This window comes from Chlamydotis macqueenii, chromosome 5 (assembly GCF_036417535.1).
Source record: "Chlamydotis macqueenii isolate bChlMac1 chromosome 5, bChlMac1.mat, whole genome shotgun sequence".
Lineage (NCBI taxonomy): Eukaryota > Metazoa > Chordata > Aves > Otidiformes > Otididae > Chlamydotis > Chlamydotis macqueenii.
In genome coordinates, this window is record NC_141560.1 from 24,623,049 (window position 1) to 24,642,038 (window position 18,990).

The following is an 18,990-nucleotide window of genomic DNA, read 5'->3' on the forward strand; positions in this document are numbered from 1 at the left end:
AATGGGAGGGAGCGGGAAGCTTTTGGGCCTTGCAGACTTGCTCCACACAGCACACCATGAGGCACCGAGCACGAAGCGGTGGCCGCAGCTTGCTCCCAGAGAGTCATTTGTGAGGGGAATGACTTTGGCGCTGGCCAGGCTGCGTGCTGGTCACGGTTCATGTGCCACGGGAAGCAGGGAGTGATTCATTTGGAAAGCTTCTATGCTGCAACGGCACGAGGCTCATACGCCCCTGCACGATGACAGAGGGCACCACACAGCCTTGATGTGCAAACCTGTATGCCACCCACTTGTCATCATTAAAGTTCACTGGATGTGCTAGGTAAAGGCTATGGTGTTTAGCCTGGACTGACGCTCTCTCTGGCTTTTTCTTCAGCTGGATATGAAGAACTCTGTTCACTTCATACCCTAAATTCTTGCAGTTTTGCATGGCAATTATGTCATTTATTCTGACTCCCCCATTTCGGATCTCCAGCCAACCTAATGATGGCACATTTAAATGCTAGATGAAGGCACTGCTGGGTCTCCAGCACTTCCAAGAGCACTGAGAGCCTTTAGGAATGGAGATGCTACGAGGCTACAATGTAGTATTTCATATTATAGGAGCTGAAAGTTGCCCATCAGTTTTGCATCTGTGGCCCCAGTTCTTATCCCCCACTTGTGAGTCCTGTGAAAGAGTCAGTGGGCTCAGGAGTCTGCTGCAAGGCCAACGCTTAGTGCCTGCACAAAACTTCAGTTTGCTCGCAGCTGAAGCCAGGCAGCCAGCAGCCCAAGTGCCGATCGCAGGCAGAGCAGCAGAGGCTGTTTGCTGGTGGTGGAAACACCAATACATGCAGGTTGGAAGGAGAGACCAAGTGCACAGAGCTGATCCGGGTTACCCATGTTTGACAACCACAAACTGGGATGAAAAAGTGTCTTTTCAAAACCCTTTTAACACATTCACCTTTGAGAGCCTTCAGCAAAAAGACAAGGCAGGAATGTTAAAGGGTCAAACTCCGAGTGTTTGCTTGTTCTTTCCTCAGGCAAACCCTCATTGATTGATTGTGGGAAGGGCGAGAGCTGAGCACAACTGATGGAGGCGTCCCACTGCTCACACTGAAGCACGCAGCCACTCAGCAGAGCCTCATGTCAATAGACAAAGCTCTTCCAAATACACCCCGCTCTCTGCTTGCTGCATGCTGCCAAAAATGACAGGCTGAGGGGCTGCTGGTTCCCTACCACTTTTAGAGTCAGAATCTTGCTCAGCAGTCAGTGCAAACGCCAGCTGCGGGGAGCCTCTCCACAACACGGGATCCTCTGGAAATGAGGGATATGACCAGGGTCCCGCTGTGGGATTAGCTGTCATACACAGATGTTAGTGAGCCCCAGACAGTGCTCTGATCGGTATATCCAGTGATGGACAGGCAAAGACATTTGCAGGGGCAGCTACAAGATGAGGATGTGCAGTCAGTGACCATTGCTAGAGGGTCTCCTGCACTCTACTGAGTGCATCAGGACAATTTTCTGAGCAAAGTTCTACTTGTGAGGAGGACAAGACAGGTCCACCCACACTGACCAGCCTACAAGCTGTAAGTGCCTAAGCAAGGCACTGATTCAGCCAGACTGCTCACATGAGCAAAGATTACTCATGTACAGGCTGCAGGACCAATACTCCAGGGCCCCTGTGACTCCCTGTCGACTCAGGAGTGTCGTCACTGCAATTACAACCACTCCATTCCCTGACGCCATCACACAACCCAAAAGTCAGGGGAATCTCTGACTTGTCATTGCACAGTTTGGGAATAAGCTTTGCGAGGACATTCAGTCTTACCGGGGTTTCTTTTTTTGTTCTTAGCAAAGATGGGAGAGCACATCACTCCTGCTGCTGGCCCTATAGCAAGAAGGATTAAGAGCTAAAGCCAGGGTCAGCCAACTGAGTGCACAGGAGACCAAAAAGCCACATTCAGTAATTCCCCATCAACAACTCTGCCAATCACACACCACTTCTTGACAGCCCTGAGCCAGTCGGCTCTGCCTACACTCCTGCACATGTTCACAGTTGCTGTCATAAGCCACACATCTGCAGTCACTACCTCATCATGCCCCAGCACACCTGCAGCCAGGTACCTTTTCTGGGTTACACACCCTCCCTCTCCCACACAGCCAGCAAGAGAATCAGTTCCTCACAGACTGACACACACACTCACCCACACTCTGCCCCCTGCTTCCCTTCCCATCCAAATGGACACACCAAGACAGTTTATGAGAAAGCTGAAATGATCTTAGCAATCACCTCCATCCACCCTTCCTGGTTACAGGAATCCTCACAAGCAGCAGGGACATCTCGCAGGATCCCAAATACGTCTCACATAAAGGAGGCCTCTGGATGAGACTTCCTGGCAGCTGTCCCATAGCTGCAGAGTCAGAGCCATCAGACCTGTCACTTGCACCACCAAGCAAGTGGCAGGTTTTCGTCTGAGGCAGGAGCAGTGAAATGTCACAGGCAGTGACGAGGTGAAATGCTCAGTGCGTGGCACAGGGAGGGTGGCGTCTCACAGATCTGCTGCAGCGTGCTCCCTCAGGCAGGGAGGGGGCTGGCTCAGCATGGATCTGGGTGGCAAGGAGGGGTGCATCCTGCCAGCAGAATGACACCCACTCCTCCATCCCATCCCCACACACACCTGACACAGCACCAGAGGACCCAGATGTGGAACAAGCCTCTTGAGAAGAGGAAGGATCAAGAAGCCATTTCACTTGGCTTGTAAGGAGTTAACAGCACTGCCTGGCATCACTCACTCAGCAAACAAATGGAAACAGGACTAAGGTTAGAGGCCCAAACCTCACCCTGAGTGCACAGCCAAGCATCCCTCCCCAAAGGTCTTCGATATAACACATTTATTTTGCTGTGTGGCAGTACTGTACAGTACACATACATTACCAGCAGTTTCAGAACCCTGAGTTGTCATTCCTCCTGCATTCCCTGATTTTCAGAAAACAGGCAGGACCACTGTCCCCTTCCCCCATTTTACCTGCAAGGAAACAGGCCAGGAAAAGTCCAAAAACACAGAGGCACTTGTAGACAGGACTGGAAACAAACCTCAGAAAGCCGGACTCCCAGTCCACCACTCTCACCATTAGGGTCCCCTTTCCCTGGTGCCAGCTCTCCACAATGTTCCACTCCTCTGAGAAACTCTCTGCACATCTGAACAGAAATGAGACTAAGGAGACTGCAAAAACTAATATAAACCCTATTTGATTTTAAAAGGGACTTAGCACCTCTCTCTGAGGATCTAAGAATCATTTTGGGGCATTCTAGGCAGGGCTGGGATTCTCTTAAATTCTGTAACTTTTTAAGAAAGCCAAGGAGAGGCTTTTGCTTCCAGTGTTGTCCCACTGGAATCTGAGTGGAATTTCCCTTGCTCAGATGGGGAAAGAAAGTACCCTGCCCTTCCTGACACATGGTTTCCCACACCTCCTTTTCCTAAACTATGAAACAGCAGAGTTCTGGTACCAACTCCACCTCTCAGCGCCACAGAGAAAGCTGATGCTGTAACAGGCAAGGACAGTGCAGCAGGTAACAGACTCACAAATAGCCCACAGAATAGACAGGAATTGCCAGAAAAGTAAATGTGCTGTGGAGAGCAGAAGGGAGGGAGGCAGCACCCGGGCCTCTCCCGCAAGTTCATGTCAGTACGTGGAATGGTGCAACCGTCTCAGGAGAGCAATGACCCAGTTCCCCAGCTGGGACCCCTTCAGCCACAGGAAGAGTTCATACAAGTTGATCTGCCACAGGCTCAGGGCTTCTGTGAGTGAGATCTGGGCCCTCCTGTAAAGCGAGTGACTCTTGCTCCTCTGGTACCTAGAATGAGAGAAACAGCTCCATTAGATCCATCCAGCAGGATGCAGCCCGGTGGGAAGGAGGCCTGTCCTACATCTTTAGTACAACTGACCCTCCCCAGGGGAGGGGAACATCCCATGTCTGGAGAATCACCAGCAGTAGGAACCCCTGGGAGCAGGGACTTTCCCCACGTAATGTTCCTGGGAAGCTGGGGACTGTCCTCCTAGCACGAATCTGGCAGAAGAGATAGCCTGTGCCCTTGTAAGCCTGGTTGTCTCCCCACTGTGCATCATGACCCTGGGCCATGGCATCCTCTGCTTCTATTCCCAGCTTCACTTCAGCTGGCAGGGACAGGTGCACACCTCTGTAGCCCTTCCCAGTAGCACACTTGTAAGAGTCCAGCAATCCTGACACACCGATTCCAGGAAAAGTAATTCTATGCCTTTCTTTGGAAGCAGAGGTTAACTGGGCTTCGTAGGTCCCTCATCAGCCAGAGAAATAACTGTTATTTCTTCTGCAAGGAGGAGGAATCTGAGGCACAACTGCATTGACTCATAGGACCCACAGGTGGAAATCACTTGCATGACTCCTGTTTTTTTAACAGTCTGATCTTCAGAGTCAGCCCTAGCCCCTCAGTCAGGCTGCAGACACTGGCAGCAGTGAACCTGCAGATCTTTCTTACCCACAAATACTTCCCAGTAGTGATGCCTGTAATGGGCAGGAAGTCAAGCAGGAGGGGCCAAACCCTAAACCCTTACCCCTAAGGGCCCCAACTCCATCCCGGTCTCCAGCCCCAGCGTGACAGATCTGTCCTCTGGAGAGGCTGATGAGCATGAGAACAGCACAGACAGAGGCTAAGACGTGTAACTGAGCCAGGGTAGGACCACAGCAGATGGGCTAATGAGGGGGAGAGGCCCACAGCTAAGAGTAAGAAGTCAAGAGGTCAAATTAGGCCTTGTCAGGGCCCTGAGTGGGGAGACTCTAATAAGCCTTAATAGCCCTGACTAGCCTGGGACCTCCCACAACCCTCTGCTCACAGGCCCAGAAGCTTCAGTTAATCTCAGGCCTGCACCTTCAGTCCCTGCCTGAGCTACACCAGAGGAGTAATGGTCCCCAGCTCATGCCCTGCTGAGAAGCCCCTTGACCTGGACCTCAACTCACATTCTGATCTCTTGGCTTGACCTCAGCCCTGTCTTGTCACCATAGACCTGCCTGACAACCACTGGACCTGATCTACAGATTGAGTTTCTGGTTTGACCTTAGATCTGCCCTGTCACCATGATGTTGCATTATGATATGGACTTTGGATTGGACCTGACCACCATCTCAGGGTCTGTCCTGCTTGCCTTGCTCAGCTACTGTGGGACTGGGCCCTGGCTGGCCTGCTGGCCCTGAGATCGCCCCTGGCTCCTGTCCCCCAGGGACAGCCAGTCCCTGCTGCTCCACATCTGGCCTCTGGTGCCTGGAGAAGAGACTCACGTGGAAACGGCTCTGATGCAGCAGCGAGACATGTTGAGGAAGGAGCTGGCACTGGCCCGCGTGTGCAGGGCTGACTCAATCCCCCTTAACAAGTCATTGGTCTTCAGCAGCAGCAGCATCTGGCGGGGGACATTGTTGAGGAGCTGGGTGATCTGGGGTAGGTAAGCAGCAGCGTTGGACCGGATCTCCACATCCTGCGGCCAGCCAGGTCATGTTAGAGAGAAAGGAGAGAGAAACTGAGAGTGCATGGGAAACCCACGACCAGATGCAGTAGAGACTTGGCAGGAGGAGACAGTGTTTCTCCAGACCACGTCTAGTCCAGAAGCTAAAGAGCTCTTTGTCCTGCTTTCCTGTAGACGCTTGGCTGTCCCAAGCACTCACAGCACAGTCACAGATCACTCTTGCCATATCTCACCTACCCCTCAGTGAGATAAGGCCCCGTCCCCTCACCAGCAGGATCAATAGCCTCTCAGGAGAACAGGGCGCTCACTGCTATCTCGGTTCTCGGCCCCACGCAGCCCGCAGCAACCACGTCGCATTATTGTCCTTGCAGCCTTCTGACTGAGTGTCACCTCACCGGCCCCACAGCTGGCAGAGCTGCAGCTGGCACAGGACTGCTCAGGAAGGTGGAGGCATGCTCCAAAGACAAACAGACTGCTCCTTGTCTTGCTGTCTCATGCAACTGATGGCTTTATGCTATTCTGATGAAGCTGTTTCCAAGGCCTAGTTTCATCCTCTGTCCTCAACACAGCTCAGCAAAGGTGAGAAAGCATTATGCCATTAAATGTCAAAAAAGACTAAAGATCAAAAACTGTCATCTGTCAGACTAAGGGTCTGTCTACACCCATAACCTGTCTGGCAGCAGCCAGCAGCAGACGCTTAAGTAAAGAGTGTAAGACCAAGGCAGACGCACGGTGATCCTTCATGTTCCTTGGTTCCCCAGTTTACAACAAATACACTGCCCTCAGTAAGATCCCAGTGATAACTGATGGGCTACAGGCTGAGCCACTTAAGATGGGCTCCCCTTCAAATATGAGCCACCAGAACTTGCAAGACAACCAGCCCCCACTCTTCTGCCTCTTTTTAGATCTGAGAGTTCCTCTATCATCCAGTAAATGCAGGACAGTGTGGTGTGGAGCTGATCCCACATGCATACTGTGTCCCTACCTCTTCCTACAGAGGCCATGAAACAAATCAGCAAATCTAAATAGAAATCCCTGGAATATCTGAAATGTCCAGAATCCAGCAGGACACATGCAGAGGGCAGTAAATGACTTCTTATAGGATGGAGGCTCTTTTGTGGGAAACGGAAAGAACAGCTCTAAAACCTTCTCTTCTCTGGAATGAGGGATGGCCGGTCTATATTTCACAATATGGGATTTCACACTCGCTCTCTGTGAACTTCAGACTTATTACAAAGGAACAGACCTGCACAAATCAAGCGTGCAGGTCGTGATGGTCAGAGATGTATACAGCTCACACACCACCATGGTTGCTTTGGTGCTGACAAATAAATCTTTGTGTCCTCTTGCCCCCATCACTGACCACAGGCACAAAGCTTCAGCAAGAAGACGTTTAGCTCCTCTAAATGTTGAATGTTTTGTTCCATTATTTGTTGGCAGAAAATTCCTCCCGATTTTCCCTTATCTCTTATCCTAGCCAGCATCACTGCAGAGGCTACTTTATTTTCCACACATAGATTTTCTTTTCCATTTCTTTTCTTTTTATTTTTAGCTCCAGCTGCTTGTCCACATCACAAAACAAACACAGGATCTGTCATTAGAACTGTCATTTTCTGTCAAGGGCAAAGCCTGTGCACAGATAAAGAAATGAGCTATGCCACAGGACCTGAGAAAAGCCCCTTGGCTGCAGTTGCTGAGGCTGCTGCAGGATGTAGCAAAACACAATCATAAAATCAGATGACATGAGGCTAGCAGCCACCCTGAGCAGTCAGCTGCCTGGCCTTGGCTTAAGGCAGGAAGAACTACACCTATGGCAATCCTCTCACATTTGCCTTGCCTGCTCCTGAAGTTCTTCAGTGATGTGACTCCAGCCTGCCCAGACCATGCACACTGGCATTTCACTGGCCTTGCCGTTAGATCCGGCTTGTCTCGTGTTTAACTCCAAGCTCCTTAGCTGAATTTAAACTCATTACTTCTTGTCCTGTTTGCAGGAGTCTTTGACAGATCTGAAAATCAGTAGTATGACTCTTCTTGACCCGCGCTTTTCTAGACTTTTTCTGCCTTAACTTGCTCAGACTTACGTCATGGGTTGCATCTGCTTGACCACTAGTCCTTCTAGCTTCTTACCAGACTCTCTCCAGTTTCATCAAACCTTTCTCAAGATGCAGAGACTGGACACAGCACTACTGGCTAAGATTTTGCTTCAGAAGGGTTTTTTCCTTGTCTCACAAGCTACTGTCCTCTCGATACACCCTCAAGCACATTCTCCAGAGCTTTGCGCTGATGGTACCTGCCTACACAGCACTTGGCTCTTGCTGCTGATACAATCTTTCAAATTCACCTCTAAACTAAGGGCAAGCAGCAGCTCATTTCCTAATGCCACAGCAAATCCGCTCAGCTCCCCATTATCGGCTGCAGGATTATCCAGTTTCAGCATTAATTGTGTCACGAAGGCAAAGACAACAGAGTTGGCTCCATACAAGCAACTCAACTGAAAGACAAAGTTCATTAGCCCACACAAGGGCTGCAGTTACACCTCTGGTATAACCTCCACAAGCCAGTTTAGGATAAACATTGCTTATTAGCTCAGATTCCACACTGGCCTTGTAGTATTGGAGACAGCTCTGTGTTAACTCACTTTGGTGCTTCTGAATTTTTTTCTGGAGCTATCAGCTCAAGAACTCACCAGATGAAGCACAGATATGCTAGACAGTCACTATATTATTTCTGATAGGCAGAGAATTACCTCAGGTAGGAAGCAATCAAATTACGGGGGGCAGAGTGGTCCACTACTCAAGGTATCTTACCGACTCATTGCTATGGATAATGGCAATCCACTGCAGCAGATTCTGCCACATCCATCAAAAGGAAATGCCAACTCAAAGGAGTTTCCCAAAAAGAATTTCACAGGACAATATTATAACTCTACTTAAATGAATTTCTTCCTCTCTACTACAAATGCATGGAGATAAAAACATAGGATACAACATGTTTCTACCTACAGAGACAAGTCTATTGGCTGAAATCACATCACTGTATGCTCATCTCTAAAAACAGCACAGTTGGCAGGGGCTGCGACTATTCCTAAGGCAGCGTGTGTGTGTCAGGAGTGTCAGGAGATATGAGAAGGATCCCAGCATGTGTGGATAGGAAAGGGTGGAGAATTTAAGTGGCAACTTCCTAGATTTGTAGTGATTGAGTTGACAGGATCTGCAGTTAAGCAACCTTGACTCCAAGTTAATAGGGTTTCTGATTGGAAAGTAATTTCCAAGGGTTTTTAGGAGTTTGTATCAGTGCTGATAGTCATTTACATGAATAGTGATAATGCATTATCCTTCTCATGTCTTCCTGATAAGCCTTTATGTCTCCTCTACCTTAACCTATCCTCCTTGATGGTTCCCTGCACAGCTGCATTCAACACCTTTTTAAGAAAAGGCTAATCTACAAATGTTTCCCCTGCCAGAACTGCTGAACACTTAGCCATTGAAATATTATACAAAATTTAAGCAGGCCATGACAAGTGAAACTAGGAAATTAAGTTCAGCCACTATAAAACACATTGCAGAAGGAGTCCTGGCTTCTTCTAGCTCAGCTACCAATATCGAATTTGCTACAGAGCTGCCCAGCGTCACTGCAGTATCAGTGGTGTGAGTGGTTACAACAAAGGAAGGTACCTGAGGAGAGGGAAGGGCACGCGACAGGAAGGGCACACAGGACCTACCTCGCTGGCTGAGACTGGCGACCGGTCAATGCCCCTGTTAACAGACTCCCAGGACCTGGCAGTCAGCATGCAGGCGAAGAGAGGGTACAGATCTCCCGCCCCGAGCCGCCGGCTGTACTTCTGCACCCTCTTCATATCAGCCTTGATGAGGGCCTGCCAAAGGCGGCAGTAGTCCATGCGGAATGATTCGCTCAGCACCTGGAGAGGGAGACACGGCCCCTAGAAGTCCATCGAGGACAGGGAACTATGGGGCAAAGCCTTGTGCCCCCTAGCTGTGCCCTATCTCCCATTTCAGAGCCAGGACACGGGAGGGTTATGGGAGTAATAGGAAAAGTGTATTCACAGGGGCTTAGGGGCAAGGCTGCAGCTGGGTGTGCCTAACACCCACAGGCAGCCTCACAAGGCCCTGGAAGCCCCCCATAGCTACATACCTGGTAGAGCCCATGGTCCAGGAGGATAATGTGGGCCTTGCCAGAAGCTGGGCATTTCTTCACTAGCACGTTGCCTGGGTGCGGGTCACAGTGCACAAAGCCATTCACAAAGATCATTTCGCTGTAGAGCTTCCCCAGGTTGCGAGAGATCTGTGAGGAGACAGAAGATGGTCACACACTGCCACCCACAGCAGGTGCCTGCTGGGGAGGGGAAGCAGCCCCCATGTGCCAATACTGCAGGGAGTGAAGTTCTGGTACGTGCCAATGTCCCAATGCAGAGCTCTTGCAGCTCCTGACACTGACAAATGCACAGTGGCTGCTGGCCTCTACCGCAGGGTGATCCAGGGCTTTCAGGGAAGAATCCATGCAGGAGGCACCATGAAGGTGTTTGTGGGGTCAGGGGTTATTTAAGGACACTTAGCTGGCATGAAAAAGAGAAAATACCTGTGGGTAGGAATGGGCTTTCTGGTAGTGAGAAGGAACTGAGACAGCAGATAGAAGCAGACAGACATTCACAGGGAAGGCATGGAAAGAGCTGCTGGAGTAGATGAGAGACGACTTGGAGGAAGACTCAGTTGTTTCCACCCATGGATGGCAGCAGGACCCAGTGGAGATGGGGTGGGAAGAGACTGAGCCTGTCCATCTGCTTACCAGAGTGAACATGGGTTCCCTCGCGCCTCCCTCCATCACACTGTCCCCTACTTTCCCCCTTCCTTTCCTCAGACCCATGCTAATCTGATTTGCAATGTCTGTGAAAATGAAGCAGCACAGCAAGGCTGTTTAAATCATCCTGTCACTGCTGTGTCCCTCCATGCTGCTGCTCCTTATCACCAAGAGATGTTATTGAAGTTAAAAACCTCCCATGAGCAAGCAAGCATCCCCATGGCCTGGGATCAACCCCTCACCATGCACTAACATGGCAGCCTTGCCCTGACATCCCACCACCAGCCCTCCCTGACATCAGAGAGCAGCACGGTGCTCCACAGTGGAATGCTGAACAAGCAAGTAAAAGACAATTGTTATAAATGATCCCAAGTATGTCCCTACAGGGTAAGCAGCAAACAGGCAGCTGTCCCCATAAGCAGAAGTGGTAGAAGAGGTAACAGGGAGACTAACAACAGGTCATCCTGCAGAAAACCAGACAGCCAGGGAAGTGCTTGCTTCACCCACCTCTGAAATGCAGCCACCTCTGAGAAGAGTGTTCATTATGAATAGCGTCCAAGTAACTACAAATGAGAAGAAAGAACGGGAACCCACAGAGCTCCCACAGGGATAGAGCTAAGACCGGGTAGGACAACCCTCCGTCCCTCAGGTGGGAACTAGAGCCACTGCTGAATGATAGGGAATTCTGTAGTGCAGCTTCCCTAAATGCCACATAGGTGTTAGTGTAAGTACCAACTGAGGGGCAGGTTGTTTCCCTTCTGAGTCACCAGCAGAGATCACTGGAGCAAAAAAGTGACCCTTATAGGTCTCCTAGACCAATAAGCTCTAAAATTGGAAAGGACCAGGCGCTGTGACCTCCTAGAAGAGCTGAGTAGCACTTGCTGACAGTCCAAGGATATGCCAGATAGTCTGTTTTAAGCCAGTCACTCATTCACACAGCCTCCCAGGGACCTGCACACCAGGAGGAAAGAACTTGGACATCATGATTGGTCATAGCATCAACCACGACACCTATGCACACACTGAGTGAACTGCATTTTGCCTTCTCTGCCTCAGCTGTTTGCCCGCCAGGGACCTGAAAAAGCACAGAATTATTGAAGATGAGGACTTGGGGACAATCTAGGGCACAACATGATGCCTCATACCCATTAAACCCAAGTCCAGACAGGGGCTAGCAGTTCTGCAGACCTGTTGGTTGGTCATGGCTAAAGCCTGGAAAGCTATTAATTTGGGGCACTGGAGTATGGGCTGCTTCAAAGAGAGCAGATTCTCCTTCTGTGCTGCGGTTGGGAAAGTCGAGCAGAGGAACAAGTTGCCCAGAGAGGTTGTGCAATCTCCACCCTTGGAGGTTTTAAAGACCTGACTGGATAACACCCTGAGTAAGCTGGTCTGACTTCATAGCTGACCCTGCCTTAGCAGGAGGTTTGATAGGAGACCTCCTGAGATCCCTTCCAATCTCAAATATCCTAGGATCCAACAAAAACACCTCTCACCAATTTATCTATGCCACTCTCATAACAGCATCTTATGGTATGGCCATAGGCTCCAGGTGGAAGGAAGATCTCCCCTCCTGAGTCACCATCAGCAGACAGGTTACTAAACAGATCTGTGGTCATAGCCTTTTGCAGCCCACAATGCAACACAAAAGAAGCTCGGGATTCATCTTACCATGAAAACAGAGGGGTCACAGCTCTGTTCAGACCCATAGGCTGGGTCATGGGCACAAAACAATCTTCACTGCAAGATCCCCATCCTCTCTCCCTTCTCTGCTGTACTTATATTTACCTCTTCCCCAGCGTGTAACCTTGAGTATCTGCAGCAGTTAATTCATTGAAACTAGACTTTATGGCTTCTTTAAGAAAGAGGAACGCATTCTGTATAATTTATTTAGCATATAGAAGAGATGTTACAGGGATTTATGATATAAGCATATAAACATTTTCTACTTTCAGAAAAAAAAAATATCCAGTGTAAGAGATGGAGCTGTGCTGCACATTTTTGTATATTTTTGTCTGTTGACAAAACTCTAAAATAGGATAAAAATTAAATTAAGATAGAAAACACTAACACTGTTGAATTCTAAACAAAAGAGGAAGGTTATATTTCTAGGGCTTAGAGTGTAACATGTGAATAGCAACCTATCATTATAATTCAGACAAAAGGAGTTCATGGTTTTGAGAAAAATTTCAGGAGAAAAACATGAAACATTAATTCTCCAGTACTGTCCCCCATCACTATGGGCCTTTATTCCACCCTTATTGAGAGTGCCACTGGATAAATACCATATGCAGAATTCACTTTGGAAGAATGCAGTTAGGTGAAATGAGAAAACAAACATGTGAAAACCTCTACTCAGGAGAAGGGAGGAATACAGCATGCATTTAGGCTGTGTAAGACCTCGAGGTTAAGGTGCAACACAAATTAGACAAAAGGTTGCAGTGATTTACAGAAGTAAAGCCCAAAGTAAACACACAGGCATTTTGTTATGACACGGAGAGGTCATCTTTCCTTTCCCTGTTTATCATCCAGCACAATGAGGTCCTTGTCATTACCAGGGTCCCCTAGCATTGTCCCTTTTTTACAACATAAAAAAACAATAATCACCCTTGGAATCCTGCATTCACTTCCAGACACCTCATTAACAGAGAGATGCAGACTATACAGAGTGAGTTCAGAGAAGGCAAATAAAGATGCAGGAGGAATTTACTTGGGAAAAAGATTAAAAGAGCTGAAGATTCCGAAGCTGGCTAAGAAATGGCAGAAGGAGCAGCAGTCCACTGATGTTAGAAGGTTTGAATAGCAAGGAAGCAGAAGCACTCATAGCAGTGGATGTGCTACAAGAAATACAATTAGGCAGAAGGGGGTGTAATCAAGAATGGCATCATTTAGGCATAACACATGAAAAAAACTACGCTAGTCAGCAAGCAGAGCTGAGCTTGAGATGTCAGTATGACACCAGGCTCTGGCTCTGGCCAGAGGCGTGTCCTTGCCTGTTCCCAGAAGGTGTGTTATTGCCTAAAAGAAGTTCAATTTGTCTGTCTCTGCTGCAGTAGAACATGATGACTACAGTCACCAAGTGAGCCTGTGGCCTCAACACTCAATGCAAATAGCAACCTGCCATTGCCACATTACGTGACATGACCATGACACTGTGTCAGGCAAACCGCACATTTCCAGCCCAATGTTTTCATTTTGAAAAAAATGTAGCTGAAGAGTGAAAAGATTGCAGATGACGAAATGGAGAGTCAGCAGCCTGGGTAAAAACAAATGAGTGACAGATAGATGTATAACAGCCAGACTTGGAGTAACTCTTCATCAAACTAAGCACCTGAAATTCATTTTATATACTCAATATGACAAGGACGCTACATGTCACAAACTATCCTACGTGAGTTACAAGCCAGTACAAAAGGAAGTAAGAATGCAGTGCAGACATTAAGGATTGTTATTGCACAGTATCACATACTCTCTCCATAAACTGGTCAAGTTCACTGGAAATAAATAAGACAGAAAACATGACTTTGCAGGCTGTTCCAAAAGTTCACTCTTTACATGGTCAGAACCTTTCCCACAAACCCCAGCCTAATTTTAATGACGTCCACTTTCAATCACTTCCTTAGCCAACATAACCCTAGAGTTTAACTAGTTCCTTCCCTCTCCAGTATTTACTACTCTCCAGTGTGTTCACCAGTAAGATAATTATGAGCATAAATACTGCCCCATTTCTACAGGATGCTCCTTTATCATCTGATGTGTTCTAGGAGTCAATCTGCCTTTTACACAGTTGCACTGTACCAGAAACACACACTTACCCTGCAATTGACTAATACCCCGAAGTTAATTTTAATATGTCACTTTGCTCTGAGAAACTCCCAGCATATTTAAGAAGCTCTTCTTATTAGTTTTTAAGCGTATGGCTTCTCACTTAGTATTGCTTATTTTTATCCCTTTCTGTCACTTCAGTCCTCAAGGCCACCAAGTGCTATTGCTACTCTGGTCTTCCTCCACAATGACAGAACCTCCCAACTCGGTGTCATCAACAGCCTCCTTCAAATAGTTCTGTTTGGGCTGAGGTCATCACTGAGTTTATTAAGATCAGTTTGAAGAGTAAACCTCACAAAACTCCACTATAGCAATTTCTCTCCACCACTGCCTCTATCAGTTTCTTACCTACTTTGCAATTTCTCTACTAATCCCCACCTTTTCTAATTAACCGACTCATATCCAGTCCCAAGTGTTTTACCAAGTACACCTACTGCATTTCTGCCATCTAATTTAGAGGATCCCAAGCTGCAGTATAGGTAGCAGGGGTGATATATGTCTTCTTGTATATGTACACAGCTGCAAATTGTTGCTGCCATCAGTTTTGAAAGCCTGGACAATCTGGACCCTCACATGATCCACTAGGAACTATTTTTGATGAACCTACATTATATTTCCTTGCACACAGCCCCAGAGCAGCAAACTCCTGGTACGCAACTCTCCTCTTAACAAATGAGCACACCCAGCTGACAGAGCAACTTGACAAAAACAAAACCCTGGGAAGTCCATCACAAACACTTATCTTTACAAACACCAACATGCAACAGTTAGCAAGAAACCTCTCAGAAAGGAAAGAATGTGTGCAAATTTGAGCTCATGAATACTCCTACAGTAAAAAGATGGCACATATATCATGTTCATGGGTAGCTGCAATGTAACAAACCAGCCTGGGTTATCCAGCGAAAGTCACTGATACTTTCCTGGCCTTGTGAGCAAGCCGGAGCCGTCCCGGATCCATGCCCCCAACTGACATGAAGAAGAAAAGCAAAAAAAACCCATCCTGTGACATGGTCCTGTATGGCTGATCTCACCGCCTGCCCCTGATAAGTCCCAGATGAAATTGCCTCATAGGGCACCCTCTCTTCCTATCCCACCTCCATCTGTGACTGTCTCTTTAGATCAGGAGCAGATACTAGTCTCTGGCCTTAATTTGGCTGTAATATTTGCCAATTATTTTAAGAGATGGCGACACTAACTTCTATTGATCTCATTAAAAGTAAAGGTCATCGTGTAGCTCATTTCTCAGGGCTCAATATTACCTCCTCAGGCCAAAATAATAGCATTGATTTTGGAACCTTAATCGAAGGTTAATTGGATTGAGGAGTGTATTGGGGTTTTGCTTTCTTTCGTTGTTGTTATTACAGCCATCATCTAAGGGTTTGCTTAATCCTGCCAAGGCAATCCTGCCCAATTAAACTGGTGTCAAATTAGGAAAGGGTGCAGATGGAGAATAACCACATTTTGGAGCCTGCTCCGTGTCTCTGCTCTGAAATGGCTCTTGTCCATAGCAAATTAGGATGGTCACACACAAGAGATCCGATTTCACACTCTGCCCTCTGTGATTCAGTTGTGAGGATCAAAACACAGTGCTCTGTAATGCAGTACTTTCACTATGCACTGATCTAGCATCACAGCAAGGTGATGTCTGGACACGCACAATGTCATTAAGATACAGGAACAGTTTTTAGGACACCTGGAGTGTACTCCTAGCATGCTCCATACTCTCTGCTGAGGACTGAGGAAATTATTTTCCTGCTCAATGCCCCATCTTCCATGGTATTTAAGTGGGGAGAAATAGTCTGACTCATCCGTGCAGGGAACGAGTTTCTACAGATTCTCAAAAGGACGCAGGTAGAGAAGATCAGTCGTTGTTTATTTGTTTCTCGCATCTCTGTCAGATCCAAAATAGCCATGGGGATCACTTTCCCTTGGCTTTAAATGTAGTCATATTTACTTGGATTTAATGTGAAGTATCTTGCTAAGACTTAAGCAATTGATCAACACTGATGCTTGAGACTGATTTTCAGTAAGAAATGGGTTCATATGTAATTTAACTCTTCTACCTGGTGTCTTTGCACCAGTTCAGAAGCTGGAAATGCTGGAGGTCACTATCCTTGCTTACCAGTGCCTTGTGAATTTTCATTACGCTTCAGACAAGAGGAAATGTAGGAGAATCTGCAAAGATACCTCTCCCCAGACTAAATTATCAGGTGCAAAGAGCAAGAATAGCCATTTTCCCCTGAAATAGTGTTCTTCTCCATGCTCTATTTCATCTAACACTTGAGTGTTATAAGCACAAATACTTAAGACATAAGAGGTTTCCACGCTTGCGCTAACAAAAGGATCCCACTCTGGGAAATCCCACTTAAATTTTAGCAGCTACAAGGCAGCAGCTCCTGACTCTTGGCAGAAGGGTAAATTCCACACTGAAAGCATATTTCAAGTTGCAAAGCTGTCAACCATGAGAAGGTAGCTGGGCTCTTTATCGAGCTAAGAGATACCTTTCCAGTGCAGAACACATTTAGTAACAGAAGGAAGCAAAAAGCCACAGTAGGATGGTGTGACAGGTGGCAATAATTGTGCACAGTAGCTCATCTTAAGTACTTTAGCTGTTTGCTTTCACTTCTTCGCTGGACAAAACACCTTCCTGACTTCTGAATCATCCACAGCTCATGACCAGGCTCTCAGTGAGCTGAAGTACATGGCATTGTTTCTCTTCTCTGACTCAAGACCAAGCCAGGGCAGTCATGGGGGACTCTCCACTTGGCTACCTGAGCTGGCTGGTTAGTTGGAGGCAGTGCAGCACATGCCACAAGTGCGTCTATAATCTCCACAGCTCCCACAGCCTGCTCATCCAGCAGTCTCTGTGGGGACAGGCAGAGCATCGACAAGGAGGGACAGGGAGGACCCATGCAGCAGATTAGAGATAATCTTAAGATTTGTATACAGACAAGGTCTCTCTAAATGAATCAGGTAAAATCAGAATGGGTGCAAAAGGAGCACCTGTGCCATTTGGGATCTTCTTTAGAAGTCCATGCTCTAAGTAGCCTTTCTATCCTTCCTTCCCTCCTGCATACAAGTGTGCTACAAACATCTTGAGCGCCCCTCACTGTATTTTTCCTCCCTTCCCTGCTCTACCCACCTCTTCCAAATGTATCTTCCCAAGCAAGACTGTAAATGCTCTTGTGTCTTGAAACAGGAACAGCCCCATTTTCAGGTGGCCCCATTCTTAACCCTGCCATGGCCTAGTCTTCCCTCAAAATTCACGCCAGCTCATTTCGTGACAACTTCCCTCTCCGGGCTTCCCTGCAACTATCAATATCTTTGCTGCATGCTCATCCTCAGCTACACTCGCACATGAATAAGTAACTGTTCCGCAGGCAGATATTTCAGTGTTTGCACTTGTCTTTAGAAATCAAAGCCTTCTCTGATTAAATGCCATTACAATCCAGCGCTTGGACGGATCCAGAGAGACTAATGTGCTTTTGGGCAGCTTTAATGATAATCCTGCTATAGACAGTATTAAGTAAATGTCAGTAACCTGGTTTGAAGGGAGCTTTCACCTCAGGGATCCTTTCCATTTAGAGAAGAGAGGCTCAGCTTGCTTTTCAAGGCTGCATTGTCACACGAGAAATCCTGCTTAGTGAAGACTCCTCTTCCTCTGCCCAGCAAAACAAAATGGAGTAAGATGATAGAGGGTATTGATAGATAGACAGACTGAGGTGATTTATAGGGAGCTAATGCATCTCTTGAAAGCCAGAAGTGCTGTATATTATAAGCCATGTCATAGTTCTGAAACCTGGGTTGCCACCCCTTCCCTCACGCTCCTTTCAGTGTTTGCTGCCTTTTGCTCACTTCACCACCATGCCAAACAGTTCTTTACCCACAGCATCAATAGCAGCAGCTGATAACGGACCTTGGTCATATTTGGCCCCTTCTGCTGCACTTTGCCAGAGAAGAGGTCTGAGATGTGCACCTCATCTTACCGTGGCCTTAATAACAGACCTTGTTCCTCATCACATGATTCTGACAGGCTCAGTACTCCCGCCTTTCTACTGTTGCTTTATTGGCAATCAGTAAAAGTTAATCATTAATTTCAGGGAGTAGGGAGAGAAAAGGATGAAAGAACAGCTCAGCGCAGGCACTGAGAGAGTTTGCAGAAACCCAGCCCTGCCACTGAGTTGAGTGACAACCTATACCTGACAGATTGCCAGAAATGTCTGAGGTTTATACTTTGCAGTAGTAGAAGTATGTTGACAACTTTTTTAAAATTACATCTTAGCCATTGTTTAGAGACCAGCTCAGAATCAGCAAAATATGTGGTTTCATTGCTGCATGGAACCTCTTGTGCCAAGATGTCACAAAACAACCTTCCCAAAGGCAAGAGTGAGCAAAAAATGAGCTGAATTTTCACGCTAAATCTCTCCTGTTGCAAGCAAAAGCCTATACAAGTTAGAAAAACTGAAATTAGCTGTTTCTCTACCTTATTTGGCACACCGTGACAGCAAAATATCCCACTGAAAGGCTGAAGTCATTGAATTTTCCACCCCGACTGCCTGGTGAAACCTAGAGAAGATTGCAAAGAATGTTTTTCCCTGGGCTTCTCCAGACAACTTTGCTATCTCCAGCAGTTTGAGAAAATTCAAAGAAGTAACCAAAGTCCCAGGGAGCTACACTATGCTAGCTACCTCAATCTCAGAATGGATCTGCTGTCCAAGAACTGTGAGGAAGTCCAGTTCAAAATCTGAATGCACATATTTCTCAAGAGTCCTCCTGCTAATGCATCAAAACAAGCCTCTCTGACTATTTCAAGACTTACGGAATATGCACTGTTGTATCTGAGTGCTGTGGGCTAGATTTCACTTCTGCCTTTGC

The 18,990-nt window shown here is 47.3% G+C and overlaps 1 protein-coding gene across 6 annotated transcripts in view; it reads right to left on the reverse strand.

Annotated features, from left to right (window-relative positions):
• Positions 1-2,859: 2,859 nt before the first annotated feature.
• Positions 2,860-18,990, reverse strand: part of ADCK1 (aarF domain containing kinase 1) — a 79,680-nt gene continuing 63,549 nt past the window's right edge. For 5 of the 6 annotated variants that reach the window (XM_086748935.1, XM_086748929.1, XM_086748930.1 and 2 more), the window contains exons 8-11: positions 9,631-9,780; positions 9,200-9,418; positions 5,297-5,490; positions 2,860-3,838 (exon numbers count right to left, since the gene is read on the reverse strand). In XM_086748935.1, the coding sequence (XP_086605061.1) occupies positions 3,667-3,838; positions 5,297-5,490; positions 9,200-9,418; positions 9,631-9,780 (735 nt within the window). In that variant the 3' untranslated portion in view covers positions 2,860-3,666. The remainder of the gene's footprint in view (positions 3,839-5,296; positions 5,491-9,199; positions 9,419-9,630; positions 9,781-18,990) is intronic. The other variant, XM_086748933.1, reaches the window with a different exon arrangement.